Source organism: Triticum aestivum, chromosome 2D, assembly GCF_018294505.1.
Source record: "Triticum aestivum cultivar Chinese Spring chromosome 2D, IWGSC CS RefSeq v2.1, whole genome shotgun sequence".
NCBI lineage: Eukaryota > Viridiplantae > Streptophyta > Magnoliopsida > Poales > Poaceae > Triticum > Triticum aestivum.
In genome coordinates this window covers 116,899,121-116,909,992 of record NC_057799.1, presented here as the reverse complement: position 1 = coordinate 116,909,992, position 10,872 = coordinate 116,899,121, and the positions used below count along the sequence as shown (strand labels likewise).

The window sequence follows — 10,872 nt, the reverse complement described above, 5'->3', positions numbered from 1 at the left end:
TGATCAACAATGGGTTTAGCATCAGGTTCCATATTAATTTTGTGCTGACATAGAGTGGGACTAATGCCCTTTAAAACATCAAGAGTATATCCAATAGCAGCTCGGTGCTTCCTTAGAACTTTCAATAATCTTTCTTCTTCATGTTCTGAAAGGTTAGCACTAATAATAATAGGATATATCTTCTTTTCATCAAGATAAGCATATTTCAAAGTGTCTGGCAATTGTTTTAATTCAAACACAGGATCACCTTTAGGTGGAGGAGGACCTCATAGAGTTTCAATAGGCAAATTGTGTTTAAGCAGAGGACGTTGTTCAAAAAAAATCTTATCTATTTCATTTCTTTCATGCATATGTAAATCATTTTCATGGTCTAGCAAATATTGTTCTAAAGGATCAGTAGGTGGTACAACAATAGAGGCAAGACCAATTATTTCATCCTTACTAGGCAATTCTTTTTCATGAAGCTTTCCACTAAACTTGGAAAAATTAAACTCATGAGACTCATCACCAAAACTAACACCGACAGTTTGTTTCTCACAGTCTATTCTAGCATTAACGGTGTTCAGGAAAGGTCTACCAAAGATAATGGGACAAAAATCATCTTGCGGGGAACCAAGAATAAGAAAATCAGTAGGGTATTTTATTTTTTCACACAAGACTTCAACATCTCTAATAATCCCAATTGGTGATATAGTGTCTCTACTAGCAAGTTTAATAGTAACATCTATGTCTTCTATCTCTGCGTGCTATGTCATCCATAATTTCTTGATATAAGGTGTAAGGAATAGCACTCACACTAGCACCTATGTCACATAAACCATGATAACAGTGATCTCCTATTTTAACTAAGACAACGGGCATGCCAACAACAGGTCTATGTTTATCCTTTTTATCAGGTTTGGCAATTCTAGCTGCTTCTTCACAGAAGTAAATAACATACCCATCTACACTTTTTTCCAAGAGATCTTTAACCATAGCAATACTAGGTTCCACTTTAATTTGTTCATCAGGTTTAGGTGTTCTAATGTAACTCTTGTTAACCACAGTTGAAACTTTAGCATGTTCCTATATCCTAACAGGGAAAGGTGGTTTCTCAATATAAGTAGAAGGAACAACTGGATCAACATTGTAAAGTATAGTTTCTTCTTTAGCTGGTATCGGTTCGTTCTTTGATTTCTTCTTTAATAGGTGGGTGATATTTAAACCACTTCTCTTTAGGGAGATCAACATGAGTAGAAAATGATTGATAGAAGGAAGCTACTATCTCAGAGTGTAGTCCATATTTAGTGCTAAACTTTTGAAAAGCATCGGTACTCATAAAAGATTTAAAACAATCATACTTAAGCTTAATACCTGACTCTTTACCTTCGTCGAGTTCCAATATTCTGAGTTGCGTTTAATTCCTTCCAAAAGATCCCACTGGAATTCAATAGTCTTCTTCATAAAAGAACCAGCACAAGAAGTATCGAGCATGGTTTGATCATTACGAGAAAGCCGAGCATAAATTTTTTGGATAATAATTTCCCTTGAGAGCTCATGATTGGGTCATGAATATAAAATTGACTTAAGCCTCCCCCAAGCTATATAGATACTTTCTCCATCACGAGGCCAAAAATTATATATATAATTCTGATCACGATGAACTAGATGCATAGGATAATTTTTTTGGTGGAACTCCAATTTCAAACGATTCCAATTCCAAGACCCAATATCATCGCATAGCCTATACCATGCCAATTCTTTTCCCTTCAAAGATAAAGGGAAAACCTTTTTCATAACCTCATCCCCGGGTAAACCTACAAGCTTGAACAATCCACAAATTTGTTCCACATATATCAAGTGCATATCAGGATGTTCGGTTCCATCTCCTGCATAAGGATTAGCTAGCAGTTGTTCTATCATGCCCGAAGGAATTTCATATTCAATATTTTCAGTAGGTGCAGTAGGTTGAGGGATAGCTAATTGTGGTTCCGGTCGAGATGAAGATACCCCGAACAAACTCCTCAAAGGATTGTTTTCCATAGTAACAAGTGACAATAAATTTCAGCACACTATATAAATGTTTCCTTACCAAATTCCACTTAGCAAAGGTGCTTCACTCCCCGGCAACGGCGCCGAAAAATAGCCTTGATGACCCACAAGTATAGGGGATCAATTGTAGCTCTTTTCGATAAGTAAGAGTGTTGAACCCAACGAGGAGCAGAAGGAAATTACAAGTGGTTTTCAGCAAGGTAATGTCTGCAAGTGCTAAAATTGTAAGTAGCAGAGTAGTTTGATAGCAAAATAATTTGTAACGAGCAAGTAACGATAGTAGTAGAAAAAGTGTAGCAAGGTAGCCCAATCCTTTTGAGGCAAAGGACAGGCCGAAACGGTCTCTTATGATAAGCAAAGGAAAGTCCTCCCCTTATTTTTTCTAGGTCAAAATGATCTATATACCAGAAGATGGGCACCGAAGGTGGCCCTGGGTGAGCACAACCCACCAGGGCGCGCCTGGGCTCCCTGGCACGCCCAGGTGGGTTGTGCCCACCTGGTGGGCCCCCTCTGGTAGTTATTTTCTCCAATATTCACCATATATTTGATAAAAAATCTCCGTGAGTTTCAGCTTGTTTGGAGTTGTGCAGAATAGGTGTCCTGACGTAGTTTTTCCAGGTCCAGATTTCCAGCTGCCGGAATTCTCCCTCTTTGTGTGTACCTTGTAAATTATGAGAGAAAAGGCATTAGAATTACTCCAAAAAGCATTATTATGCATAAAAACATCATAAATAACAGTAAGGAAACATGATGTAAAATGGACGTATCAGCCCACAAGGTGGGCACAACCCGCCTGGGCATGCCAAGGAGCCCAGGCGCGCCCTGGTGGGTTGTGCTCACCTCGGCCCACCTCCGGTGCCCATCTTCTGGTATATAAGTCATTTTGACCTAGAAAATAAGGAAAGGACTTTCGGGACGGAGCGCTGCCGTCTCGAGGCAGAACTTGGGTAGGAGCACTTTTGCCCTCCGGCGAGCGATTCTGCCGAGGGAACTTCCCTCCCGGATGGGGAAATCATCGTCATCATCATCACCAACAACTCTCCCATCTTGGGGAGGGCAATCTCCATCAACATCTTCAACAACACCATCTCCTCTCAAACCCTAGTTCATCTCTTGTGTTCAATCTTTGTACCGAAACTATAGATTGGTGCTTGTGGGTGACTAGTAGTGTTGATTACATCTTATAGTTGATTACTATATGGTTTATTTGTAGGAAGATTATATGTTCAGATCCAATATGCTAGTTAATACCCCTCTGATCTTGAGAATGATTATCGTTTGTGAGTAGTTACTTTTGTTCTTGAGGTCACGGGAGAAATCATGTTGCAAGTAATCATGTGAACTTGATATGTGTTCGATATTTTGATAGTATATATGTTATGATTCCCTTAGTGGCGTCATGTGAATGTCGACTACATGATACTTCACCATATTTGGGCCTAAGGGAATGCATTGTGGAGTAGCAATTAGATGATGGGTTGCGAGAGTGACAGAAGCTTAAACCCCAGTTTATGCGCTATTCCGTAAGGGACCGATTGGATCCAAAAGTTTAATGCTATGGTTAGAATTTATTCTTAATACTTTTCTCGTAGTTGCGGATGCTTGCGGGAGGGTTAATCATAAGTAGGAGGTTTGTTCAAGTAAGAACAACACCTAAGCACTGGTCCACCCACATATCAAATTATCAAAGTAGCGAACACGAACTGAATCAACATGATGAAAGTGGCTAGATGAAATTCCCGTGTACCCTCAAGAATGCTTTGCTTATTATAAGAGACCGTTTTGGCCTGTCCTTTGCCTCAAAAGGATTGGGCTATCTTGCTGCACTTTGGTTACCGTTATTATTACTTGCTCGTTACAAATTATCTTGTTATCAAACTACTCTGTTACTTACAATTTCAGCACTTGCAGACATTACCTTGCTGAAAACCACTTGTCATTTCCTTCTTCTCCTCGTTGGGTTCGACACTCTTACTTATCGAAAATGCTATAATTGATCCCATATACTTGTAGGTCATCAGACATGGGTGGCCCCCTAATGACCATGGTGGTGTTCTAAGGCAGGAATACTTTCCACCAATTTGGTAGTGTCCTTTTGGCTTGGCGTGCAGTACTCACAGATACTACTATCGAATGATCCACTGGTTGGAATACCACATCATGTTCGGGTTGAAAACTCGTATCCTGATCTTTATTGGTTGGGCTCAGTGGCGAAGAACTGCATTGCAACCTTGTTGAAGGCGTTGTCTACTTTGTTATTATTGTGATCGTCGGCAATCACGACGAAAATCCTTGTCCACGTCATCTCCGATCGGACGTAGCAACAATGGCGCAAGGACATTTATCCCATTGAAGGCGTTGTTGTGGAACAAGTCAATTTAGTCGTAAACGTGAATTTCGTATCTTGATGGTTCGACTATGTTTCATTTTTTTTATACCCTACGTGCATCACAATGATGCAGGGGCCGAAAGTTTCAACCTTGTTTTTAAAGAAAAAAATACATTGAACCAATGATTTGGCGGCAAACATATAACCCGTAAACTATACCACCTACCTCACTTATTTTAATTTGAAAAGGTTACTATAAAGGGATTGAATTGGAGATACAAACACATTTTAATGGTTTTTCATAATGAATTTCGTCGCAACTGCTAAATACCAGTGGATTATTGTTAGCATGAATATCGGTACACACATTTTTGATATTTGTATTCACATCCTATATCCGCCTGCTATGCTTGATTCTTTCTCTTAGGCGTGATTGCAATTTTGGCCGAACAAAGAGCTCCTATTTGACCGGGCTAGGGGGTTTCAAGCACTTGTTTTGGGCGGAATGGCGATGTTGATGGTGATTGGGCATCATATGTTCAATTTGTAACCTTATTCCTTTTGCTCTATTATTTCCTCGTTATAATGTTGTGGCAATGAGAAGGTCATGGTGTTGCATTAGTTGTTGTTGAGATGAGGGCGTTGGTCCTTTTGTTTGATAGATTCGCTTGAAATTCCGCTCATATTTTAGCGCTCGATTAAGGTGTCATGTTTCCCCATCAATTTTTATTGTTCGGGACACATAAATACTATTTCTTTTTCGGTCTCAGCCATTCTTTACAAGCCCGCTCAAGGTTGGGTTGTGCCCCTACTGCCGGGCTTGCATGTAGCTCCACCAATGGGGCTAGGCTTTTTATTTATCGCTTACACGCATGGTACAACTCTGGACGGGTTGAGTTTCTTTTGATGGAAAAACCTTCTGATTTACAATAAATCCGAGCAGGTCGCTTCACATAGAAAACATGTTTAAATTATGAGTGTTCACATTTACATATATGAATCCATTATTTGGAAAAAGATTATGTGATACTGAAATCCACCATCAACCGACCATATTTTGGAAAAAATAAATAAAAAATAGCATGGCACACTTGTGAAGAGTTCACCGGCAGTGGAAGAAAATGCCGCACGAGCCGCTGAAACGGGAAATTCCGGGAGAAGTTTTCCGAACTCTGCAAATTAATCACCATCGAGCGAGGCGAGCCGGCGACCACTTCGTAGCGTAGCCGTCGACCCACGACGGACGGTATGGCTACATGGGTACGTCTCTCTCCCCACGCACTGCGACCCGACCCACCCGGCCTCGTCAAAAGGAGCCCCAGCCGGCCCTTCCACACCGCAGCGCACTCCCCCCCCTCTACCTCACCTTCCTCTCCCCCCTCCCCCGCCCGCTCCCTCTCCTCGCCCGGGTGCTTCCTCCCTCCCTCCCTCCTGGTGTCCACTCCACTCGCCACTGGCTCCGTTCAGTTCTTGAATCTTGACCGACCCGCCTGGGCCGGTGGCCTGCTGCCGCTTCTCGCTCCGGTGGTGGCTACGAGCTGCGGACGGACGGACGGAGGGGGTCCGGGATGGAGCGGTACGAGGTGATCAAGGACATAGGGTCGGGCAACTTCGGGGTGGCCAAGCTGGTCCGGGACGTCAGGACCAAGGAGCTCTTCGCCGTCAAGTTCATCGAGAGGGGGCACAAGGTGAGCCCCAATTGAATTGAATCCCCCTCTGTGCCTAATTCGCCCTTTCCTAGGTTGTGTTTGAGTTCTTGATTCGTGGACGAGGCTTCTTCATCCGGACTGCTGGTGTTTAGCTGGTAGTACTTGGTAGTTTTGCTGATTCGGTGCTATCTGGCTTGAGTGGTTCCGGGTGTACTAGTATGCTCAGGAGTCCAGAGATTCGATGATGATCCACTGTGCTATCCCTGGCCCGACATGCTCTGTTTCGGTGTCTGAAATTCTCGCTCGAGTTTCGATGCTTTTAATTCATGGGTCCTGAATTTTCAGCAAAATATACTAGTTCACATCGCTGTTCGGTTTCTTGGCCTTAAATCGCACTTGACCGGTCAATGCAGTCGCTCCTCTGTTCATCGCTTTATATTGATTAAACAGATGGATTTTCACCTGGTGCTAATTAGTCCAAGTCCTGTCCACCTTAGTTGTAAATTGGGCAAGCATCTATTCACAGTGTTCATCTTTGGTACCAGGATCACCAACCAAATCCATATACCCTGTCCCGTTTTGCAGCCCAAGTGAACGGTCTGTCCAATTTTGGAATGCCTCCTTGGATTGTGTTGCATTTTGTTAGATTATGCAGAACCATGGTTGGCTTGTTTAAGGTGTTAACAGTTAGTTAGTTAAGTAAGTTTCCACAAAGCTGGTAGACGCCCGTACAGAATTAGCAAAATTTCTGTCTGCTCAACAAAATGAAGTTAGCAAACACTGTCATGTTTGGTAAACCCTCTTTACTAATTAAATTAAATAATTCACACGGTCATATCGGTTAGCATGTGTTATTACTTGTAGTTCACTTCAGCCTCGTATGGACATTCCCCCCACCTTTCCTGCTTATCATCATTGGCTCTCAACATCTTTCACTCAATCAATGATACTGCTATATTCATTATGTACACACAACCATTTATTATTTTCGATCTATTACGTCCACCACCTCTGACCATTTTATTGTTCATGTTTCGCTGTTCGTGTGGAGAACCATTCACCTTAACTTAATTGGGTTCTGTAAGCCATTTTGGGCGTGGTATTTGAGTATCTTTAGTTTGTCAGCTTGAACTTTAATTATTCTTCTTCTGCTTTCGTAGATTGATGAGAATGTTCAGAGGGAGATTATGAACCACAGATCTCTGAGGCATCCGAACATTGTTAGATTCAAAGAGGTAAGTTCTTTCTGACTGTATGGAAATACTGATACAAACTCAAAACATTTGAATCCAGTGTCATCTTTATGGATCTGACAATGCGTGATACCTCAGTCCAATGATTTTCGGAAACTCAAGACATTTTTTCTAATTTTAACGACCCCGTTTTACATATAATGGCTTTAAAAAGCGATGCAAAAATGTGTGGACCCAAGCTCTGGCCTAAGGTCGTATGTTCTAAGTCCTAATGCCTACTTATAAAACAATCATTTCTTTTGAAACTTCATTGCAATGTGTTTGCTGAAAATTCGTCAAACTTCATAACAGCAGTGTTTAAAATGCATTCAAAATCATACATTAGAATGAATCCCCCCCCCCCCCTCTCCCCCAAAAAATAAATGCATACATGATATGATGTAATGTTCAACTTCTCGGCTTCTGTCCTGTACCCATTCCAGCAAGAAAGTGGTGCCTATCTGTTATCCATCCATTAACTTGAATAGCACAATTAGAATATGTAAAGAAAACCTTTATCCTAGTTGCAGCGTTTGAAAGGACACTTTTGGTAGTGACGGATACCTTTATTGTTATACTTTATGCGCACAGCGGTTTTCCTATTTTGAGTAGTTTGAAGCATATGCTAGGTGTGGCTATGAATATTCCGATGGACCCTTATTGCGTATATGGTAATTTTATGTTTATTCATTCCATGTGTATGACTAGTGGGCTGCTTTTTCAACTGTTTGTGAGAACATATTAATTCTGTTGGATGATTGGATGCTTATCAGCATTCAGTAGCTTGTCCTAGTGCATGCCCTCTAACTTGGGTAATTCTGTTGTGGACCTGCCGCTGGCGTTGAGAATTGAGACCACCATTACGTTGTGTGAAGATACCATAATTGCTTAGGGGCCGCAATGTAAACTTTCATTAAATGACTATTGGAAGCGACCGTGGCGGCCTAGTAGGACACCATAGCCTCTTGTTCAAGTGTTGCAGGTTAATGTTATTCTTGGACTTGAAATCTTGCTCATGCTATGCATTCTAACTGCAGTTCAGAACGAGTGAATGCATGGACAAGCAAAAAATGTTGTAACTCTAGCACCATACTTAAATTTGAACACAATCATACTTTTTTTATTCAAGACGTGACAGAGACAGACACCATAACCATAAGAAATATTTATTCCAGGTAGTTATACTTGTATGGTATTGTCTCAAAAGAAGCTTTGCTTCAATAGTCCCCCACCTTTGCGTAAAAGTGTACAAATATGAAAGCGATTGATTAATACTTTGACCTGGCCTAAAAATATATAATTTTCTTAGTCCAAATCGACCAAGGATTTTCTCAGTTTAACTCCTTTTATTTCCTAGGAGCACTAAAAATCAGTGTCTTATTTTCTCAAGTATGAATCTATTATCATATCCAGATTGCAGGACTTAACAGAGATCACTTAATTTTTCAGGTTGTGCTAACTCCCACACATTTGGCCATAGTTATGGAATACGCTGCTGGCGGTGAGCTATTTGAAAGGATCTGTGGTTCTGGAAGATTTAGCGAGAATGAGGTATACAATATTCACCACAATTTATGATAATTAATAGTTACGTGCATGCCATTGTATTGATGATTTATCGACTTATTCATTCCTATCAACAGGCTAGGTTCTTCTTCCAACAATTGCTTTCAGGAGTTAGCTATTGCCATTCCATGGTACACAACTATTTCAAATTAAGTTACAAGAGCAACCTAGAAGTAGCACATAGCACATAACCATATCCTGTTACCACTGCAGCAAATATGTCATAGAGATTTGAAACTAGAAAATACGCTCCTGGATGGGAGCGAAGCACCCCGGCTCAAGATATGTGATTTCGGTTACTCCAAGGTAATCCACAGCAGATTATGACATTTATAATCACCTGCTTACTAAATTAAGCCAGTATACTTACCCATTTATCTACTTTTCAGTCCTCTGTGTTGCACTCTCAGCCAAAATCGACCGTCGGTACTCCTGCCTACATCGCCCCCGAGGTCCTTTCTAGAAGGGAATATGATGGAAAGGTAATTTATATTTACTGTTTTTCTTTTCAAGTGTTCATGATCCTTCACCTGAAACCTTCAAAACCCTGCAATTCAGGTCGCTGATGTTTGGTCCTGTGGAGTAACTCTATATGTGATGCTTGTGGGCGCTTATCCTTTTGAGGACCCAGACGAACCGAAGAATTTCCGCAAGACAATTACTGTGAGTTCATCCAACAATCAAGTGCACCATATCCTCATTCCATTTTGCTTCACTCAGCGCAATGCCATTAATTATGCTTGGGAGTAAAAGTTTATAAGATCCTTGCAGAGGATACTCAGTGTACAATACTCAGTACCTGATTATGTCCGGATTTCAATGGAGTGCAGACATTTGCTGTCCCGGATTTTCGTGGCAAACCCTGAGCAAGTAATCCTTCTCCCCAAACAGCTATGTTTCCAAACAGAAATGTTGAATACCTGCATTCTCACCAGCTATTTCCTGCAGCGAATAACCATCCAAGAGATCAAGAACCACCCGTGGTTCCTCAAGAATCTGCCGATCGAGATGACCGACGAGTACCAGATGAGCCTGCACATGGTCGGCGTCAACGCTCCCCCGCAGACCCTGGAGGAGATCATGGCCATCATCCAGGAGGCGCGGATACCGGGCGACGGTTCCAAGTTCGCCGGGCAGCTGTCAGTGCCTGGGCTAGGGAGCATGGAGCTCGACGACATAGATGATGTCGATGTGGACGTCGAGGACAGCGGTGACTTTGTGTGCGCGTTGTGACGAGCAGGCGTGGCGGTTCCCCTTGGTGGTGTGGCCTTTGTGTTTGTAATGTGTTCATCCTTCTGTTGTGCCATTTGTTTCAGAGGGTTGTGGTGTGCTGTTGTATGATTACATGTGTTTCTGTAAGCGTTGTTCGTAGTGATGCTGTGGATAAAGTATAAGTATAACTATACTTCCATATGTGTTTGGTGTCCTCAGCTGGATTCCTGGTGATTTGCTTCTCTGTGTGCTTCGGCAGTTTACGTCAGAAGGTAGTCCAGAAGCGGATGCAAATTGTGCTCTACATCAACGATATTTGAAAGACGAAATGTGTGCTGGGTTCGTGGTAGATGGATGGCATGTATGGTTTTCTCCTTCGGCGTCTTAGTCGTAGTAGGGTGTTAGATCTTAGTTTGATAGCTCACCTTTGGTGAGCCACCTTAGAGGTTCGCAAAGCAGCATATTAGCGACGTAATGTCGGTTGTTATGTGACTTGTAATTTGATCTTTATGATATGAGTGAGACACATATTAACATGGAAAAAAAAAGTTAACATTAGTTATTTTTTTGAGGCTGCAGTTGGAGGGATCGTCCTAATTGTTGATCCATCGTGTGTTCAGGGGTTTGTACTATTCTAAACTACTCGTAGTTGGTATTGCAACTAAAACAACTAGTATTGAGTATTTCCCCTTTTTTAGAGTAGCTAGAATATTTAATTTTATTTTTAGGGTGACTAGAGTATTCATGTTCCAAACCAAAAGGAAAACAGAACCACACCTCTCCGAACCAAGCAGAGTAGTTTTTTCCTTTTTCTTTTGAGAAACTTGAGCTTCTTTACGTTTTTTCCTTATGA

At 41.6% G+C, this 10,872-nt stretch overlaps 1 protein-coding gene across 1 annotated transcript; it reads left to right on the top strand.

The window, feature by feature from the left end:
- The first annotated feature begins 5,694 nt into the window (after positions 1–5,694).
- Positions 5,695–10,212, top strand: LOC123052041 (serine/threonine-protein kinase SAPK2). Its single transcript, XM_044475095.1, has 9 exons — positions 5,695–6,048; positions 7,170–7,244; positions 8,691–8,792; positions 8,885–8,938; positions 9,021–9,113; positions 9,197–9,289; positions 9,366–9,470; positions 9,579–9,677; positions 9,756–10,212. The coding sequence occupies exons 1-9, from the start codon at positions 5,929–5,931 to the stop codon at positions 10,038–10,040; spliced, it is 1,026 nt and encodes a 341-aa protein (XP_044331030.1). The 5' UTR covers positions 5,695–5,928; the 3' UTR covers positions 10,041–10,212.
- The last annotated feature ends 660 nt before the right edge of the window (positions 10,213–10,872 follow it).